Below are 21,374 nucleotides of genomic sequence, written 5' to 3' on the forward strand. Positions count from 1 at the left end.
AGTAATAGTATTCTGCTAGAGGGAACAGACTTTAGGGCCAACCATATTTCTTGGAACAGGCGAAGATTCCATGTCAGATGGCAGCAATATTCCTCAGCAAAGTTCACTTCCTTCCAATCTGATGGAAGAAGGTGGCAATAATTCTGAAATTGCCTTCCACACTTGTTCCCAGCCTAGCAGGCCATCACTTCAGGCCCACTGGGCCTTAAATACCATGCAATCACATCCATTGCCACAGCTCATCTGCCACTTCGGGGAGTTTGTGCATCAATCGCACACACATAAAACGGTCACTGCCTGTTCCATACATCTACTCAAGGTTAAGTAAGGGTTTGATGTGTTCACACCTCTAGCACAGATTACGCCTCAACATTTGGGTTTGGAATACTCTTGTATCTTATAAAGCAAGGTGATACACAACAGGCACCTTTGTTTCTGTATCATTTTTTTTACTGTACATGTATTAAAATATCAAAATATACATTTTTCTTAAAGACATTTATTGAATACAAAACTTAGTTCACTCAGCCTTAATATAAAGGATCACATGCAAAGAAAGCAGTAAAAATGATAGACTGATCAGCTTACTAGTTGCCGACTAGTTTCAGAACATAGGTCTGTGACTTTTGACTCCTGAACAATACATTAGCAGAACTTATAATCAATACAGTAATGGAGGGGGCTAGTTACATTTCACATTATGACACATACTTGTTTGGCATTTATTGAGAGCTTTAAGTCATGATCATGTGTGCACATTAACAAAAAGTTTCATGAAACTTTTCATTAAATAAAACCTCATGAACAATTGTTTGCAAAACTGAGGTTTTAAATTTCAAAGCTTACACTGAATCAAAGCAGCAGGTGTCTATTAATACATTTAAACACCTATTCATTTATCAATATAGCCTAATTTTGGATACAGACACAGGAAACCTGTCCAGTGGATACCACAAAGATCGTTAAGTTATTCCTTACCATAAGGGAGCCTGATTTTATAGGGATTCTAGAACAGCTGAACACCAAAAATTGCATATGAACTTAGCTCACATACCTTCAGAGAAGATTCTTATACTTACTGCAATTCTCAAAGCTGTTTTGGTTTTTCCTATGTATTTATTTCAGTATGTAGGCTCAGTAGAACTGTTGGGAAATGTACTTCAAAGTGAAGGCTACACCTTTACCTGCCTCCCACTTGACATCAGTTATGTGTGGGGCTGGGCAAGTGGGCATAATTTGGAAGCAGTCCCCTGCTGGACCTAATTAGACCAACAGGGTAGAGGTTTGTCACCCTTTGGTGTAGGGTAGCATGTCAAGCCTTTGGAACAAAATTAGCTGTAGTCCACTCTAGCAAGTTAAACACTGAAAAATATGAGTGCAATTATTCCCTTATAAGGCAAGAAACACAATCTTTTTAAATGCTAGTTAAACTTGTTTCCTAATTAATTTCAGCCTCATTCCTGAACACTGACACTGGTCATAAATCTTCTAAAACACACTGATTTTTTTTTAAAAACCCGACAACCTGTTTTTAAGCATATATATACAAACAGAACGCTTTTAAAAGTACAAAAATAACAATTTGCAAGTTACTATGCTCTTCACAATTCTCAGATATCTTACACATGCAAGATAGTATAACATAATTTAGAGCATTCATGATCAGGACATGTGACTTCTTCCTGAATGAATGGTATGTATTCAAATTAAAAGTAATGCCCAATACTGCAGTATTTGACAGTCTTAGCATGTGTACATACAGATACAACAGTTTTCGTATCAACTGATTTTTAAAAAATTCTCTACATTACCACGCACTAAAACCTACAATAGCTATATTAAATCTGCTTGTACAAAGAAATTCCATGATGTACAAAGTAAAAGCAGGGAACATTGATGGCCATGCAAAAACCTAAGAACTGCATTCAATGCAATTTTTAAAAGTTAAAGTAATTTCCATTAACACTCAGAACATTAAGCCAGTAGAATCATCCCTGACTAAATACTATGTTATGCCCACCCAAAAGGGCGAAACAAAAATTAAAAAAAGGTTTTGCTGGTGTTTGTAAAATATTTAAATCCACGGGAACAAGTCTGCAGCATTCGTTTTCTTCCCATTAGATCATGAAATGAGCTAAAAAGAGAAGAGTTTGTGTACTTTTAATCTTTAACCTACTTTGTAAATCCCACTTCCCACAAACACATTGCTAAGGCTGCCATTTTAACAGCTTGCTTGGAAGGAAGTTCCAGGGGAATTGATGGGACTTACTTCCAAGTAAATATGGCTAAGGATGGACTACAGGCCTTTAAGGGTACACTGTGAAACGTTAGATAGGGGGGACTATCTTAAAGTTACTTTAAATTTATTGAGTTGAAACTAAGCATAATAAATGAGTAAACTTTGGGTGGAATTTCAGGAACTGAGATCTTCCTAGGTACCCAACATTTCCAAATTTAAAGAGCAGCTTTTAATATTTGGATCATCACATGATATTTCATTGATCAAGTATTTACCTCTTTCACAGTCTTTTTGATGAAGACTTTTCTGTCAGTCAAGTCATAACTGGGATAGCTTTCATACACCTGTAACAACCAATTTAACACAAAGGTAAGTCAAATAGTACATTCCAAACATTCTCCCAATGACTAAGGGTCAAACTGGTTGTACCACAAACAGTATCTCATTAGTTTTTAAAATACATTAAGAGCAGGCATGAAAGGGAAGAATCTGGATTGGGACTACTGCATTTGGGGAGGCTGCTTTTTAAAGCCTCATTAAAATTGTTCCCTCCCCCAGTTTGCACCACAGAAGTCAAATATTCAAAGCATAGTTAACCATATCCTTTTTATGTCATGTCTGACTCCACTCCACTTTTCCAACGTAACATAAAGACTTATACTTACTTGTAAATATTTCTATTCTCTAACCTGACTCTCACCATGCATGTAGAAGTGTCTAATACAGTGGTACTTCAGGTTACATACGCTTCAGGTTACACACGCTTCAGGTTACACACTCCGCTAACCCAGAAATAGTGCTTCAGGTTAAGAACTTTGCTTCAGGAAAAGAACAGAAATCGGGCTCCGGCGGCGCGGCAACAGCAGGAGGCCCCATTAGCTAAAGTGGTGCTTCAGGTTAAGAACAGTTTCAGGTTAAGAACACACCTTCAGAACAAATTAAGTACTTAACCTGAGGTACCACTGTATAACTTTTGCAATTTAAATGTGAGTACCAGAATGGAGAGATTGCTTGTTTATTAAATTGAAGCATCTCCCTTTACTTTTGATATTGCAAGGGAGGTATAAAAGGTAGATATAATATCCAAATAGACGCTTTTGTGTCAAAATTAGGACTGAGAAGACCCAGAGTCAGTTCTCTGATCCACCTTGAAGAACCCTTAGATCACTCACAGTTTTTCAGTCTAACCTTCACAGTTTTTTTTTGCAAGGACAGAATAGGGATTGTTTATTGCCCTGCCCTGAGCCCTTGGAGGCAAAGCAGGCTCTGGAGAAACTAGGGGGTGACATGGGACCTATGCTAGTTATCTTTCAGGGGTTAACCTAAATATATTTTACTACGTTTAGTATAATTATACCATACTGTGATAATGGGATTATGACTGCCTCCTAGGAAAACAGACAGCATAAACTGAGTTCACTTGTTTCTTCCTGAACCAACAAGAAAGCATAAGAATTTATGAAATGTGCATGCATTTTTACATTTGACTCTAAAGGTTTCTAACTGCAAACCAGTGATGGGGGGGGGGAGACAAATCTTCACCGCTTCATCTTTCTTCAGATAATTAACAATGTGAAAGTAGCAATTAATGGATACCAACTGCAAATCAACATTAGGCAAGGTTGGCAGTTTCGTGTCTATATAAAATGCAGTACAGTGGTACCTCGGGTTAAGAACTTAATTCGTTCTGGAGGTCCGTTTTTAACCTGAAACTGTTCTTAACCTGAAGCACCACTTTAGCTAATGGGGCCTCCTGCTGCCGCTGTGCCACTGCCACGCGATTTCTGTTCTCATCCTGAAGCAAAGTTCTTAACCCGAGGTACCATTTCTGGGTTAGCGGAGTCTGTAACCTGAAGCGTCTGTAACCCAAGGTACCACTGTACAAGGAAAACTAACATGGCAAATGAGATCAGTCCCCAGGTATCTCCAATTTACTCTCCCCAGACCACATCTTCCTCCAGTTTTTTTGAATGTGTCCTTGAAATGTTATAATGTCCCTTGCTTGCCTGGATCAAGATATATGAGCAGAAACCTTTGAATTTTCTTTGGACAGACTGTACCCTATACTTTTGTACAAATATAAAATTACATCTATTGCACCATTCACCGCTGGCAAGTGGCCCCCAGAAGGTTCCCCACTCGGAATATGGCCCTTATGCTGAAAAAGGTTCCTCATTCCTGCTTTTAGGGCCACAGGGAGTTTCCCAAATTTCCCTAATTTGCAAAGGAAAACTTTCCAGAAAAACCCACATTACTGCTGTAAACTGCAAGCAAAACAACGAAAGTGGAAAACTAATGTCATAAATCTGTACCTCTTTACAAATTTGTTTCATTGTAACTTCCTCTAGGTTTGCATTGGCCAGAAGCTTCTTCACTGTTTCTTTCAGCTCTTCATCTGTAGGTGGCTTTTTCAACTTTTTAATTAAAGGCTCATCATCCGAACTATCCTCTGACTCACTTTCTAAATGTAAAGATATTTTTCAATTAAAATGTGGATAATGATTTCTTTCCAATTAAATATTTTCACCTGGACAAAAAACTGAATGACTTAGTTGTGTTCAAGCACTTTTGAACTTGGGCTTTTCAAATGACAGCTGCCAAGACTGGCAAGCTTCTTTGGAAATGGAGAGAAGTTTCAAAAACTATTTATGGGGTTGTGGTTTCCCTTCTCTCTGCTCACATATCCCAGCATATCCCCTATTTGTTACCTTTGATCTCCCAACTCTACCTACCACTAAAGGTCTCCTGCTCCCTTAAAACCATTGGCCATTTCACCATTGCTGCCACCTACCTCCTCCCTGGGGTCCCTACAAAGCCATGTTCCAGGGAGGTCACTAGATCAGTCACTTAGCTACTCTACTGAGTCCAGGCTTTCTATGATTAAGTGCATGCACACAAGGTATGAAGGGTGATGTATATTAACCTTAAAATCCACCCAGACCAGAACAGGCAGTTAAAACACACATATATTAGGGAACATAATACCTAGAAAAAGCAGCCGCTTAATGTAGAACGCTCAGTTCTAATGCCCTATCTTAACAAAACTCTCTTCTCCTTAAAAGCCATGCTAACTCTAACCATTTCTTTCCTCTCATTTCGTCTCTGCAGCCACTCTTTTTAAACTGTTGTTCTCAAACGACGCTCTTCACCTGCCGCTTGCTCTCACTCCTCCCAACATTCTACCGCAATGCCCTGCTGTCAAACATTCTTCCATTCACTTTTCTGTCTTTGTTGGATGGATAAAGCATCCATCTTTATGCCCCCCCCCACTTTATGTATTCGTATATACTCTTCTGTTCTTGTCCCTGTCTGCTTGCAGGACCCCAGAAAGATAGGTTCACCTTTTTTGGAATTGTTCTGATTCTTCTTGGTTGTGCTGCTATCTGCTTTCTTGACGTAAGCATTCTTTGTGCCCTTTTTGCTTTTCGCAGCTGTCTTTTGCTTGGGTTTTTCTTTTTTGGATGACTTTTTAGGTGGCTGTGGTGTGATAAAGAGAGCATCAAAGTCTATTACAATATAAACCACTCCTAACACTATGAAGCTTCTTGCTAAAGCATAGTTTATTGTTAGAAAGCACTCTTTGCAGCAAAGCCAAAATACATATGCAAGCTATTTGTAACTGCATTATTTCTCTCTAGATCTAATAATGCCCCTGCATTTTAAGAGAACATGCCTTTCTGCTTTTGCAGGGATACAAAAAGTTACCTTGCATTATATAGTGAATGTGGTGAACTGGCTAAGTTTGGCCTGCTAACCATTTTTTTGTCATCCCCCCCCCAAAAAAAGCCATCAGCAGATAGTGACAGTGTCCCATTGCTAGTATGCTGTCACTGTAAGGTTGCAATGGATGATGAAGGTGTGAGGCTGAAAGGCGTTAGCTAGTTCTGTTGAGAACTGCACCTTTGTTTGAGGTGAGCACCAAGCATTTTTGTCCCTAAAATAACAAGTAATTATGTGAAGAACAATGAACCTGTGGTACATTCCTATCCACACCTCTAGCAAACAAGTCTTTGTACTTTATCAGCATCTAGTCACTACTTTCAAGTTTAAGTCTGTTGAGCACTAAGCAAATAACTTAAAAGTCAATAGGTCTATGGCATGAAAATATTTTTCTCTATAATCCTATCATCTCCAGCTCAATGTCCTTTAAGCAAATCAGAGAGCCTACTGTAGCTGGCCTTCAACATGGATAGTTTGCAAATAGGTCCTACCTCCTCTTCACTTTCTTTATCTTCTTCAGATGATTCTTCTTTCTCTTTCTTTTCATCTTCCTCACTACTGGATTCATCTGACAGGATCTCAGGACATTTAGTGCGCTTGCCTTTCCGTGCCGTTCCAGAGCTACTGCGTTCCTTTTTCCCACTTTTGTTAGGTGTTTTCTTCGATTTTGGCAATGGCTATTAAATATTGAAAATTGAGGCAATTCAAACAACAAAATAGTTTTAAAACTCTCTATTCATTTATAAGACTCTATGGGGGATAAGTAATTGCTTAGACCTTAACCACCTTCAAAGTGTTATCCTTCACTATGGTCATTTTGAAAAGGTACCATGAGATTACAGGTTTCTTTTAGAATGAAGTTATAGACATTACATACATGTATTATTTAAGGATAATTATTCAATTGAAGGTATTTCCTCTATTTAAGATGGTCATACTGTGAGTTCCATTTCTTATGTAGCCAAAACAGTATCATACCTGTAGAAGATGGAGGAACTAGCAGATCTGGAGGGACTCCAAAGTTTGCATAAGTTAGAGTTGCCACAAAAGTTGTTGAGTTTTTTATTGGGGGGGTGTTAAAGTTGTTTATTTATATACCATCCTTCATTTTAAGATCTTTAGTAGGGGAACATCCTCCCAAAATAGCCCAATGAGGGGGAATGGAATTGCACAACAGCACTTCCAATGTTTTCTTGCAGATTCCACTTATTATTTTAGCTATCAATCAGCAGCTTGAATATGGAAGACTGGCAAGTGCAATGTTGTCATTGAGTTTTTGTTTCCCATGACAGGAGCCATGTTTGATGCCAAATATATGGGTGATACCTTCCACAAATGTGGTTCCAGAGGAAAATTCTGGAAAGCAGTGACAAGCTCAGGAAGGTTTTCACTCCCCATTTGAAGTCTTATTGCAGTATTCCTGGCAGTGCTATAAATAAAGACATCTTTTTCTTTGCTTGTTTTCAGATGCCAGCCTCACTGACTGTTGGTGTCTGTCTTTTCCAGAGAAGCAGAAACACAAAATTCAGAGACATCGCTTTTCCATTTTTAATAAATTGTTAGGTAATATTGCCTAATACTGTAAGGCAATGAGAACATAATTTGTTATTGAGCTTTTTACTCCAGGTTGAATGCCTCATTCTCAAAACTCGTGGAAGAAAACTTGTGTTTTCATATACACCGTTCAATAGAAATTGCATATTTGTTTTTAAAAGGGCCTCAGCTGTAACAAATGTTTAATAGCTGCTAGGCATGGTCTCTGTATAAAGAACCTCAGAAGAGATACGAACGTGCAATCAAAACCTAGTGATCTTGTAGTACTCCTTGTAAGGAGAATGCTACTGTTCATTTTCCCCTTGAGCTCTGCCTTATTTGACTACCTTCTTCCATCTCTCTTATTTTCCACAAGAACAACATATAATATATAATAAAGAACCTAATAAGATGTTCACTAGTGGCTTAATAGAATTGCAGTCATGTTACTTACATCTTCAAGAGCATATATGAATCAAGCAAAGCATACATGCGATTTTTTGGTGGGGCAAGCCACACAAAACTCAACAACTGTTTGACGTGGGACAGCAATAGCAACTCTACATAAAAAGCATGATCACCACAAAGATGATAAATGTGATTTAAATATAACTTCATTATTATTTCTTGTCTTACCTTGCCTGAAGGTTTTGGATGCATTAAGAAGTTTAGGATTCTGGCTACCAGTTCACTATTAACTCCTGATCTTTCCAAATCAAGAACTTCACATATACTTTTCAGCATTGCGTTTCTGTACCTAGAGAGAAATACCCTTTATTAAACATAGCTGATAAAAGTTGATCTTAATACAAGGGAGCAAAGAGATAGTTTAGTTGACTACCTGCGCTTTCAAATATATCTTACAAACATACAATTGATGAATTTATTATTTATACTCCACTTTTTGATTTTTTCAAAACTCAAGGCAACTCACAAAAATTAAACAAACCACAGAAATGCAATTGACATTTTGACAATATTTCTTCAATGATTGCATGTCCCGTCTTATAAAAACAGTACTTATTATAAAACTAGAAATACCAACCAGGCAGGTAGGAAATATTTTACAGCTAAGGACAGAATTCAAAGATAGAGTTCAAAGGGTATAGGGATTCATTTATTTAAACACCTTCTCAAATTTTTGTCAGTAGAAAGAAGCAACAGTATAGCTTTTATAGTTTACGCAAAGATCAATGGTGCAACAACTGAGAAACCTGTGCAGGCCCTCAGGAATAAAATTCACCCTTCAGAAGTTACAGCCAACCCCTATTTACCAACATGATTATACCACCATTGTCTAGAAGAGTCTGCGTGATAATGGAAGGAAGGGCAGCTTCTATGGGTTGCCATCTTTACCACAAGTCAGCCTAAGTACACTGGTAGCAGCTTATGCCCTCTCCATAGAGGGAAGTGCTGGAAATTGCACTATAATGGAAACTGGAAATACCAACTGCCAGGAGGAAAAAGACATTGCCACATGTGCAACCACAGATTCTGAATATCTTAAAACACATCACAAAATACAGTATTCCTTCTTTACTGTTTATAACTGCAAATTTATTTTGGATAAATTTAAGTTCTACAAAAGTACTGACAAATATTAAGGTGGCAGAGAATTTTAAGTTTGAATTAAATGTTGGGGGCACAATTTAGCCAAAGGTATGCATGTTTAAGTGCTTTTCATTTCAAGGGGGAAAATTAAGTATGTGTAACTCAACTATTAGAAAAATCACCAATATTTATGTGCTTAAATTTCACAAGACTATACCTCAAGTTTGTGCATGAAAATAGCAATATTTTATTGAACAAGATACTCACTTGTATCTTCAACTAAGTAGTTAATTAGAAACAATTCAGCACCAGTAAACCCATTCATTTTAGACATAAAATGTTCACATGTGTAATATAAAACTATCCCTTCAGTAATGTTTATGGATATGGTTTGAAATAGAATACTTATACACTGAAGTTACTAACTGAAATGTGCAGGGATAGAAAACAGGGCTTGAAGCAGTTGCTCTGCTCAAGATTTAAAATGCATGTATTAACATAAATAATGAAACTTGATCATACTAAAAAGTTTTAAAATGTTACTTTTTCAACATCTCTTCCTTTTTCTTATATTGGTCACTTCCTTTTTCAAATGGAAAGCCACTGAACTGGCCCACATTCTTCTTTAATGAAGCAACCTAAAACAGAACACAATAACATGCATTTTAGAGCGGTATTTGCATTATACCAGGCAGGTCTTGATCCAAAGCAGTTCAACTAGGGCTTAGAACAAGTTTTCGTCAACAGAAAATTCAAGGGAAACAGGATGCAACATTTCCCAAAAACAAACTGAGTCTACCGTCAAATGTGTTGCTTCTCTGACTATTTGCAGCTGCAATGATCACCATTTTTCAGAAGAGTCTTCCAGTTACCTAGGCAACACTTTTCCTATCTTTGAAGACCACAGTGCAGTACAGTAAGGAAAGAGAGGAAAGTGACCCTGCACTGTTGAGGCAATTGTGATCTTCTGACACATGGTAATTATGGAATCACTTCAAAGGTAAAGCTGGAAAGGGTGCTCAGCCAGACAGCACAGTGAACATCAAGTTGCCACTGAAGGAGCACTGCAAATTTGTAGCCTATAAACAAGGCTACAAGATTAGCACATAAATTTTTGCTCACCTTTGAATATAACTACCTAATTATGTATGAAATAAATAAGAGCAAATGTTAAAATAGCTCATATACCCTTATTTGATAAGGGATTTTTCAGGAAGAACCTCCCTCAGTTTCTGTAAGACAGCAAGCTGCTACATGCTGCAAATTATCACATTCATGAGAAACAAAAGGTACACTATTATTATTTTTTTTAAAAAAAACACTAAGTAAAAATATGTACTGAAATATTGGTAAGTTTGTATGGAATATGTTGTATAGAAGCTGTTTTCTATATAGACAGATTTGGATTCAATTGACAAATTATACAGGTAATTAAAGTATCTAAAAAGCAGTTCATAAAGCAATTTTGCTCTTCATAACCAAGACAAGCTTAAGCATTTTACAAATAAAAATGTTAGAATAGTAATAGACAAAGTATATTAGAAGGCCTATTATTTCCTATGTATATAACCCTTTCTATGCATGAGCAGAACAAACTTGATTTTAACAAGTTCAATTTCTTCTCTCCCCCTGCATGACCTTAAAATCTGCTCCAGAGGGTTGGAGGACAACCCAGAGCAGATTTTAGGGGGGTGCAGGAGGGAAGGAAGCTCAAGTGTCCTTGTGGAAGCAGAAGTCCACATGTGCAGTGCTGGATAAAGCCCTTAGCGAAATAATTCTTCTTGTAGATTTTAATGTAGTCAAAATGGTATCATTAATGCCCAAGAGGGAGGTATCAGCAGGCTTGGGAAAACCAAGGTCTACATGCAAACGTGTGTGTGTGTGTGTGTGTGTGTGCGCGCGCGCGCAAAAGCAGACTCCAAAACAACCCAGTAACCATAGAATGCTGACCACTGGGAGGTGTGGTGGTGGAAGAAGAATGCAAATCTGAGGGAGAATAGAATGGAGTTTCCTGGAAAGTGATGTGGCTGCAACCCTGAACAGCAGCACTACACAATGCAGTATTTTGTTACAGGGCCACTTGTTTTAGCAGCAATTTCAAACAAAATAAGGATGGAATGTGAGAATCAAAAACAGGCTTAAGACCCTGAGCAAAGACAGGATTGTGCCAGTAACTTCTAGCACCAGCAGACTCTACATTTATCAATCTCAGGATTATTGAGAAAAAAATGAATATTCAAATAGGGGGTGGTGGACAAATTAAAGTATAAAGACTCCATTCCAAAGTCAACTGGATAAGATCCAAATGACTACATCTAGCTTTGTAAGCCAAAGAGCTATTTGGATTCACTTTATTTCCACTGTAACAACCACATGGCAAATTGTTTTTGAACAGATGGGAGCTTCAAATACCCTTTGTATAGGGTCAAAAGCTCAAAGAAAAAAGATAATATAATTAATAATTCCAGGAAGCACAAGTAAGGCCTGGAAATGTAGTTTTCACATACAAACCAGCTATTGGAAAGCCCACTCCACTGATTTAAATGGAATTTATTTACATCTTAGGACTTCAAAGAGTCTCAGCCTTCAGAAACAAGGCCATTCTATATTTCATGACATTTTCAAAACAAATTTGATAGTGTTTTCTAAGCTTACTGTGCCTGGTCTGTTGTATAGAAGTTTGTGCAGATTTCGAAGTTCATCTGTTTTCTTCTTGCTTAAAAAGTACTGTATTCTTTCAATTTCACAAAGTTTTTGTCCCTTTCCTGAAAGGGAAAATGTATTACATTAGTCTATTTAACAACATTAATGCTTACTAATAGTTACTAGATTACACTTATGAGGTGGTTATAGTTATCAGTCATATATATTTAAATGATTGGTATTGTTGTATAATTTTTTGACAGGGGCTGTGGATATTTTTTTTTTAAAAAAAAATTGTATGGGTCCTCCTTAAGATTACCTAACATGCTTCTGCTTGAAAGGCAGTCAAGTGTTGAATTAAATTTAGACAATAATTTCAACATTTTGATATAATGGCTCCAATGCAACCCAATCAGATGGGAGGCATATAAATAATAAAATTGGTATTATTTTTATTTATTTGGAATTATTTGGAACAAGATGAGTTCTAAGTACTTGCTACTTAAAAACATGTAAAGATAACTCATGTTCAATATACAGTATGCAAAAAATAACTTGCCTGGTGTAATTGTAAAAGGTTCTTTCTGTAATGAAGAAACTTGCATGGTCAATCTTTCTACTTTTTTCTTCTCTCTTTTTCCTTCAACGATGAGACTCTTTTCTGAAATAGACAATTATATATAAAATTTTGAAACACAGTCACCATATAGAAAAAACAGACCTATAGATCAAAAGTACATATTTAATATTCTAAGAAACATTCTGGGAACACCCAAAACTGTAGCAAATTAGGGTTGGACTACAGATCTGCCATGGAGATCTACAGATCTGCCACACCTGTGGCAATTTTCACTCTGAAACCGGGAATTCCAGGCTGGAATATTTCTGAAGGTTCACTAAATGTTGTACTTATTTTACTTGTTAAAATAAATCTACAAAAGCCCTTCTCTAGTCACGTAAGAAAACGCAACCTCCCCCAAGTGCTGTGAAGGATTGTAACTGAGAAGTGTTGTAATGGCAACTTATGAACAAGTGTTCAAGCTTGGCTCTGGAAAGGAGACTTTACATACACACCTGACTGACACTACTTCATTCCTCATTCTCCAACTAACAAGAAATATTTGCTAGTTCCCACAGAAAGTATATGTTAATAAAATACGTATTGACCTCAAAAAACTAGTCCCTCTATGAACAAACATGTCAACACAGATTCTAATTAAAATTGAGAAACTAGATAGGAACAGTATCAGCAAGCCACTCATCATACTTTTCAATATCTGAACCCTGAAACAAAGGAAGTAACCACCAGAACTGGAATAATGCAAAACACAATGAGGAAGAGAAACAGCCCAGGTCACCTTTATTTATACGCAGAACTATTTAAACTCTAATTATCTAAAGCTTACAATCCAGTAATATATACGTATAAAGACTGTAAAATGACTATCAAACCAGATTATTGATTTCCAAATACTAAACTCACCATTTTGCCTAATATACAAGTAAATAAACAAAACATGTAACCTAGGTGCGTTTAAAACCTTACTCACATGCAACATAAAGTTTATACAAACAGATGGCTGTTCCTATATAAAAATAAGAGCAAGGTGAAGAAGTGCTCATTCTCCATCACCTATACAAAACTGTCCACTTTATCCTACTTGTACTTCTTGGCTCTCCTACCTTTTTCTGAGCCCCAAGCACATCTGTACTCTCTGCAGAGCTGCCCATAACTTATTAATGCTCTAAATTACTAGAGAAAAAGCAACCCAAACATCTTCTCAGAAGGTTACAGTTTGATCTCAGTTAGAAGAGCTATCATTTTTATTATCATTATTAAAAACTGAGTGCGCATATAATTTTACAGAATACTCAAAGATTGTTTTTAACTAATTTTCCATAAATGCATCCGTAAAAATGTTTCATCTCCAGTGCCATCTGATACTGGACATTGAGGGGAAAGTGCCTTTTCTTTCCAGCTGCAGCTCTTCACATTATGTTGGACTCCATTCTAGAGTGTTTTTGCTTGGATGGGGGCAAAGCTCTGGAGAGCTTTCTAAAATGCCCTGCTGCACATACAGGCTTTTTGATCTTGACCTAAATATTTAGCTTAGTGCAAGTTCTAGTGTTCCTTCACATTAGCGTTTTTCTACCTTTTTCCTCCTCCTCCTCATCCTCCTCCTCTTCACTATCTTCAACTTTGTCCTCAGTTTCCGGTTCTCTTTCTTCTGTTTGTTCAGCAGACAGTGAACCATCTTTTTCAGTTACAGATGACATGGTTGGTTCTTCTGCATGAAAACACAGGGGAAATATAATGTCAATATGACTTTGATATAAAATAACATTTGACTGTGTGCCCTTCCATCATTCTTGCAACATTGAAAGGAATTCTCCTTAACAGCAAGTTCTCATATACCACATTATTAACAGTTGTGTGACTGTTTTACATACATTTACATCAACTGCCTTATGTATCAGATACAACATATGGCTAATAAATATGCCGCAAAGTAAAAGCTAGGGCTGAAGGCCAAATGCAAAAACATTTACGGAAGTTGGGAGTAAGCAACTGTTTCTTCTGAGAAGGAATTTCCCCCCATACAACTGATTATACATAACAGTGTTTAATCCTCTGCAATTTTACACAAATCTAGCTATAGCCTCCTTTGTTAAAAAGAAACTTTCTAAAAACTAGTTTTAATGACATAAAAATACAGGCAGCATCTGAAGAAGGAAAGAGTCAAGTTCCTGTGATCTGTATGGCTACTTATTCCTCATGGTCTTCGCACGCTTTTACACCCACACTTACTACCTGTAATCCAGTGAAATAGTTCTGGGGGCCAAGTTCAGAAGTATGCAAATATTGGACACTGACTAAAGCATGCAAGCTGAACATGTGCTTGCAAAATAAACTGTATACACTTTGCATAAATTATTTTGAGCTTTGGGTTTCAACACGGATTCCTAGTTATAAAGGTCCCAAGTGACTTAAACAGAACAAGGCATGTCTTTTTAACAAGATTTCACAAAAGGAAGGAGGTAAACAATCCAAACAACTTGGAAATCTGCTATCCTACACGATCACACATTATGTTAATAGTGTGTGGTGCTGGCATAATTTGATGCCCCATAAATAAGGTATGTAGTAGAATGACAACTGTCTTATGTTTCCATGCACCAACACTAACTTGGATCATATCCCCACTTCAACCAAAAATATTTGAAGCCCACCCAGAGGTCAAAACAAAACATGCAGCAGACAGTAACTGTACTGTTTTTCACCCCATTATGTGAAGTTTCTATTTAAACTTTTACATACACCTGTAAAAAACCACCAGCACACGGAAGCCACTTTATGCACCCGAACAGGTGGGCTCTAATCCATTCAAACTCATGATGGGCTTTCTAGGACTGCTGTTCTTTCTTCTTCCTAAAACAAACTAAAGCAGTGACGTTTTTGGAATAAGGGTTGTTGTTGTTGGGGCAATGTTTCCGTTGGTTTTTGCTTTAGCACGACAGAAACTCCGAGCAAAACGGAACATTTTGAAAGAATCCCGCTGGCAAAACAATCGCGACTCCATGCTCCAACCATCTCTTCCTTAAGCACTGATAAGCTCCGGGGTTTTCGGGACCGAAGCAGAAGACGACAGAGAAAGAGAGGTAGCCCTCATCCCGCCCCCTCCCCCTCCCTGTTCAATCTGCCCCTCACTATAAGTAAACGGTTAAGCCCCCCACAAGGGCAATAATGTCAGGCGAGAGGATTCCGGCGGGAAACGCTGAAGAGACGTCAAGGCCGGGCGGAGGGAACAGAAACCCTGTCAGGCTCCGAGCAAGGAGGCTCCCTGCCGCCTTAACCGTTTCCACAGAGCGGGCTGCCCGCGGCAAACGTCGCTTCCTGGGCGTTCGAAACCGCCACCCAGGCCGTTAGGACCTCGCCTTCGACCGTTATCCCGGGAGCAACGGAACACCCACCTCGTCGCGAGACGGGCACCTCGGGGCACTTCTGAGAAAGTGTCAGCAGCAGCAGCAGCGATGGCGGACAGCCACGGTATTTCTTAAAAAAAAAAGAGAGAGAAAAGATAAAAGGAAAAAAACACACACCACCCCTCAGGTAACAAGAGCAGCGGCTGATAAGAGACTTAAGGAGGGGGGCGGGACCAGACGTGAGGCTATTGCTCACTCTTCCCCAGGAAAAAAAAATAAAAATCAACAACGTTTCAAAATGGCGGGTTGTCAAAGGGGAAGAAGGAAGCGGGAAATCTGTGGCCAATCGGCGCTCGGGACGTCGGGCGTGTGAGGCGGGGTTTTGAGAAAGTGACGGGCAGAAAGGAAAGGCCTCGCGCCGCGAACTGGGTGAAAGGGAGGTTTTGTGTTTGGCAGGGGAAAAGCTCCACGGCGCATGCGTAAAACTGGGGGCGGGGGCGGTTCGGAAGTTTCCATGGTGGCGTCCTCGAGCATGCTTGCTTCTGTGGTTGGGGGGCCCGTCCGAATGGTTTTTTTCTTTTTTAAGCGGCCGCAAGACGAAAGCGCGTTTTCAACTACCAAAGGGGAAAGGGACCAGAGTGCAGCCCAATGAGAGCTCTGGTTCTTCTGCCAGCTCAGGCGCGCTAAGCATAGAGAGAAAACCCCGTGTCCATATTGCCACCGATCTGTAAAATCTACCAACAACAACAACAACAACAACAACAACAACAACAACAACAACTTATTCTTTATACCCCGCCCATCTGGCTGGGTTTCCCCAGCCACTGGGTGGCTTTCAACAAAATATTAAAAATACATTAAAAATATCCTGCAGCCGCGTTCAGGATTGGAATCAATTATTTTTAGATTTGTATACTGCTTTCTTACCAGAATCCCCAGTGTGACTCATAATATTAATAACATATTTCCACTGAAAACCTTCGTTTCAATATTAAAAGACTACAATAAATGGACTCGCGAGGAGAGGTGGGAGCACAAGAGAGAAACAGGGTAGAATTGATATAGTATACAGTGGTACCTCGGGTTACATACGCTTCAGGTAACATATGCTTCAGGTTACAGACTCCGCTAACCCAGAAATAGTACCTCAGGTTAAGAACTTTGCTTCGGGATGAGTACAGAAATCGTGCTCTGGTGGAGCGGCAGCAGCAGGAAGCCCCATTAGCTAAAGTGGTGTTTCAGGTTAAGAACAGTTTCAGGTTAAGTACAGACCTCCGGAACGAATTAAGTACTTAACCTGAGGTACCACTGTATGGGTAAGTTATTGGGTGAATGAAAGGCAATGCACCTGTGTGCAATGTATGTCACTGAGTGTGTCTGATCTTCTTGGGCACATGTGTTTTTGTTTACAGGTGTCAAAATGATGCAGTCTTCAATATCCCTGCCTTCAAAAGTAAGATTAGATGGAAGATTCTACAATATGTACAGATGCATGAAATATCCTCAGCAGAATTGTAGGAAGTCTGTAAGAGGTACTGTGGGCTAGTGGTCATGTTAAAAACCATGTTAGTAATTCTTTGTAATATTTATTATTTAAATAATAAAACCTATGAAACTTGGCTCCATTCACACTGTATTCTGATACCTACTTTCTAGGATTAAGTCCCTCTGAACTACACACCTCCGAATAGGATTGTGCTGTTAGAAACAGTTATTCTTTCCATTCATGGTGAATTATGTCTTACAGAGAACAACAGATACATTTCTCATTGTTGGAATAAATGTGTTTTGTTTCCGTTGACATCCACTAAGTTTATAGAAATGTAATTAAAAATAAATATTACTTCTAACTATTGACGGATCAAGCACACACTAGCGAAAATTCCACTGACCTCCATCTCCTCCTTCCAGTCCAAAGGGCAAAATACACATCAAGATGGGTATGTAAAAAACTAAACTGAAATCTAAAACTGAACTATTCCAGATAGAGGCTCCTGTTATCTTGAATGCCAGCGTGCAACTCTGTAAATAGAGCTCTGCCTAAAGGACAGTTGATAGTGATTAGGTACTGTGGAATAAAAAGCTAAGCTAATAATTATGATATCACATCTTCAAAGACTGAGGAGTATTGTGATGAAACAAAAGTTTAAAATCACGATACAAAGACTTAATATATTGTTACGTTGCTGGTCTCACATAATAAGACACAAGTCTAGTTCAGTCATAGCTGCAAAACATAAGAATGAGCCTGCACAATCTTTGTGTTCGCACACTCCCCCCTTGTCCCTTGCACATGTAAGGGGAAGATCCGGAAGCCTTTGCTTTGGAATTAACCACAGTTTTCCATTATGCCTAAGCTTTCAGAACTGCTTTGTTCTAATGGTTCATTGACGAGCCAGGGTATCAAATAATGGATTGCTGTTGCATCTAAGAACATTAGAATGGTATTTATTTCATTGACTTTGATGGATCAGAAATGCTAACCTCTCTTCCAGGCTGGATTCATACAATGGCATCAGTCTTCATAGCATTTTGAAGTTACGGTAATTATGTATTTGTATGGTGTGCAAATCATGATATGAATTAAACCAAAAAGTGGCTGGCTTCTTTTATGTTAAAGTTCCTGCAAGCTTTATGCTCTTAATTCTGGGAAAGTTGCCTGTAAAAAATATGTAAACATTTATTTGTATCAAATCACCTGTGAATTCACTACAATAATATTCCTCTGTAAGTCTGGTTATATTTATAAACTACAGACAAAGAATATTTCAGATTTGTTTCTTTTATTTCAAAACAGAGATAACTATGTTTTACAGGTCCACTCTGTTTTTCTGTGCAGTTCTTATGAGTACCCATATATTAAATATTTGTTGGATATATATTAAATGCAGTGAGTACACAGGATTCCTTTCTTTTGAGGTTGAGCTTCCTTATTCCACACCCCAACACACAGTAGCCGTGGCAGTCCTTAAGAGACAGACTCTTTCTAACACTCTACTCCTGAAATGCAGAATGAATTTGCCTTTTGTAGGAAGAGGAGGAGGAGGAGGTGGTGCCTTCTGACACAAACTGCCTGTATCAATTGCAGTGAGCAGACCGTTACAGTTGTAAAACCCCTCTTCAGACTAGGCCAGTTGCTGGAGAAGCAATTTCACTATTCACTACCCAAACCAAATATATGTGGCAAAGAAATCCCAGTAATAGGTTGCCTAAGACTGCTGAGGTATGCAGATTCTGAACTGCAGCTCCTTTGGAAAATATAGAAGGGTGATAAGTTAGGGTGGAAGGGAGTATAGAAGGCAAACAAGAGTTTAAAAAGGACTATGTAGTTGCAGAAAGAGATTTTTTGAGACGTTACCTGAAGCTGTCATTGGTTTCTTTATCTGCTGCATGGAAGAAATGGCTGCATTTCTGAAAGAAGAAGCAAGCTGTAACCAGTGAAAAGAAATCCTGGACTGCTTGCAACTCTATTAACTGCCAAAGCACAGGAGAAAGGTGAGATTCCACTCTATGCATCTGGACAATGGTAAATATTAGGCTTTTTCCTATATATTGTCATTCATACTGTGGATTTAATCTTCTGTCTCCTGAACATTTCTGCCTGCAAGTTTCCTTCAGCTTTATACCATCAGCTTTATACCATTATGGCGAGGCATTGCTTTCATACTTGTGGTGATGAGATGTGTGTGTGTGTGTGTTAGTTCAACTCTGCATGTTGGGCATGATGCCTTCTAGAGGATCAGTTACTCTTTTACCACAGTTTTCTTGAAGCGGCTACACCCATTAACATAGCATTGCCAGTCTGCAAACACAGTAAAAATTTGTGGTTCAGTTGAAGTTAGTGAAAATTTGCCATTGAGTTAAAGAGATCCAGAAAGTTGTTCATGCAGCCCTAATCAGGACATCGCGGATCTCCACAAGTTAAATACATTTTGGAACATTTTCCAGACCAAGCCATCTCCTTGCAAACTATTATCCTACCCTAACATCTAACAAAGTAAATGCATACTGTACATTAGTCTTAAATCAGGTTTGTAGTGGGGAAACAAATGACTTCTCTGGAGTGTAATGGCATGTAAGATAATAGTTTCCAAATTTATATTTTGTTGTAGCATGCAAAAATACATGTTCCCGTTTAGCTGTTTATTTTTGTTATGTAGTTCTTGGGTCACACATTTTCAGAATTGTGGAGAAGTTTTCATTTTCATTAGAACTGTTGAGACAAGAATGTTGGTTTCATTGTGGCTAACAGAATGAGATCAGGAATTCCCCACTCAAATCTTGCTCTGCCAAGAACTTGTCTTAGGCAAGCCACTCTTTCTCATCCTAATATTACAGGATTGTTGTAAGGATTGTGGTATCCTTCTGGGGCAAATGTATGAGTTGGGTATTGGGGGTATTGCATTGCAATGACTCCATGTCAACATGATGGCTGGCTCCAGAAGGCAGTTCTTGAAACATTACTTGGCTCCATGGGTTCTCCAGTAAGGTTCTATTCAATTAATTGGACTTTGGTGTATTTTTATTGATAGGCAGATCTTCTGGTATATCTGGTAGGTTGTTCTCTAGGCTTCCTATGCTAAAATAGCATCCCCACTCCCTGTATTCATTTGGGTTCCTGCTTTTTGGCTTCTATTCTGTTCACGGCTTTCAATCCAAGCTTCATTCATGTTCCCTTTGCTATTATTCAACTGGGTATTTTTATATTCTTTATTTTTATGTGCAAAATTGAGGCTATTTCCTGTTATTTTTTAAAAGGAAGTAATTGAATCGCATGATATGTTTAACAGTCCCACGATACATTTTAACAGTCATTAACAAAAATCCAGTTTTCCACTGCCATTAACAGTATTCTTGTTGCGTGGTTGATAAGATGCTAATTTCTTCTGGAAATACAGGATCTGTGGCAAACACAGCCATTGTTCCCTGCTGTTCATAGGGCAAGGTTTTCTCTAATCTCACTGAACCTCTACTTTTGTCCTTATTCTGCTTTATTTATTTTTCAACGCTCCTATAACTTGCCAAATATTTAACTATCCAGGCTACTCTATGGAAGGTATCAAATCCTTTTCCATCTAAAAGAAACAAAGTGAGAATATTTTTCTTTTTGCTATCAAGAGGATATTTAAAGTCCACTATGGTAAAATTTTGGTCAGGTCAATGGTTATTCTCTAATTCCCCTAATTTATTCTTTGTACTGGGTTTACCAGACAAGTCAGCACAATCATATGAACATCCACACGGTGGTGTTGTGTCAAGAAGGAGTTCACATACACTTTGGTTCACATGCTTGGTCAGCACAACGCAAATGTGAATGAATGAATTGTTTATTGTGGTCACAGGCAAATAAAATTTGGTATGGAAAGAAAACATATAGCTCATTAAAACAATTAAAAACAGATAAATACAAACACACATTTCTCTCTCTCTGAAGCCAATAGAAAGCTTTTCCTAATCTGCACTGAAGTCAGAAATTGTTTTTCCAACCCTCTCAGTAACACTGGAGGAAACATCCCTTAAACAGAATGATACAAAATCAGGACATATTCCCAGGGGAGTTCTGAGTAGAGGGAGAATTAACCTCTCTCACTACACAGGCTACAGTACAGCATAACATGGTCAACAGGTTCTACTCCAGCTCCTCACAAATACAACCTGTCAAGAACTGAAATCTTGCTCACTTAACAGTGCAGAATGTAGCACATTAAAATAAGCAAGGATAAATGCTCTCCTATTCTTTGAATGATGATTATATAGTTTAGGG

At 38.3% G+C, this 21,374-nt stretch overlaps 2 protein-coding genes and 1 long non-coding RNA gene across 6 annotated transcripts in view; 2 read left to right on the plus strand and 1 right to left on the minus strand.

Moving 5' to 3' along the window:
• The window catches only part of LOC310767251, a 124,628-nt gene that overhangs the window by 35,998 nt on the left and 67,256 nt on the right, over positions 1–21,374 (plus strand). The window lies entirely within an intron of this gene.
• On the minus strand, positions 484–15,798 carry DEK (DEK proto-oncogene). 3 transcript variants are annotated; one of them, XM_083624010.1, is made up of 11 exons: positions 15,659–15,798; positions 13,840–13,974; positions 12,246–12,347; positions 11,699–11,808; positions 9,587–9,681; positions 8,129–8,249; positions 6,451–6,636; positions 5,581–5,716; positions 4,552–4,700; positions 2,515–2,583; positions 484–2,134 (listed from the first exon to the last, which is right to left on the minus strand). In XM_083624010.1, exons 2-11 carry the CDS (start codon positions 13,961–13,963, stop codon positions 2,123–2,125), a joined length of 1,104 nt encoding a protein of 367 aa, XP_083480136.1. In that variant the 5' UTR covers positions 13,964–13,974; positions 15,659–15,798; the 3' UTR covers positions 484–2,122. The 3 variants fall into 3 exon arrangements, with proteins under 3 accessions (XP_083480136.1, XP_083480138.1, XP_083480137.1); XM_083624012.1 differs by lacking the exon at positions 15,659–15,798 and adding an exon at positions 15,396–15,569; XM_083624011.1 differs by lacking the exon at positions 15,659–15,798 and adding an exon at positions 15,006–15,569.
• Positions 15,658–21,374, plus strand: part of RNF144B (ring finger protein 144B) — a 69,789-nt gene continuing 64,072 nt past the window's right edge. The window contains exons 1-3 of one of the 2 annotated variants that reach the window (XM_083624043.1): positions 15,658–15,797; positions 17,023–17,142; positions 19,008–19,105. Coding sequence is in view for 1 of the 2 variants with exons in the window: in XM_083624040.1 (XP_083480166.1) it covers positions 19,121–19,136 (16 nt within the window). In the remaining variant the exon portion in view is untranslated. Of the gene's footprint in view, positions 15,798–17,022; positions 17,143–19,007; positions 19,137–21,374 lie in introns of those variants that run through there. The other variant, XM_083624040.1, reaches the window with a different exon arrangement.

The sequence above is a fragment of the Podarcis filfolensis genome (assembly GCF_964270895.1).
Source record: "Podarcis filfolensis genome assembly, chromosome: 7".
Taxonomy (NCBI): domain Eukaryota; kingdom Metazoa; phylum Chordata; class Lepidosauria; order Squamata; family Lacertidae; genus Podarcis; species Podarcis filfolensis.

What these genes read in the sequence shown, in the direction of transcription:
- DEK (XM_083624010.1), bottom strand. Translation starts at nt 13,963, where the DNA reads ATGTCATCTGTAACTGAAAAAGATGGTTCACTGTCTGCTGAACAAACA. An exon ending in ATCCAAAACCTTCAGGCAAG is followed by an intron (nt 6,637 to 8,128) that starts GTAAGACAAGAA and finishes AATATTTAATAG; the next exon opens with CCATTGCCAAAATCGAAGAA. An exon ending in TCAGAACAATTCCAAAAAAG is followed by an intron (nt 4,701 to 5,580) that starts GTGAACCTATCT and finishes CTTTACATTTAG; the next exon opens with AAAGTGAGTCAGAGGATAGT.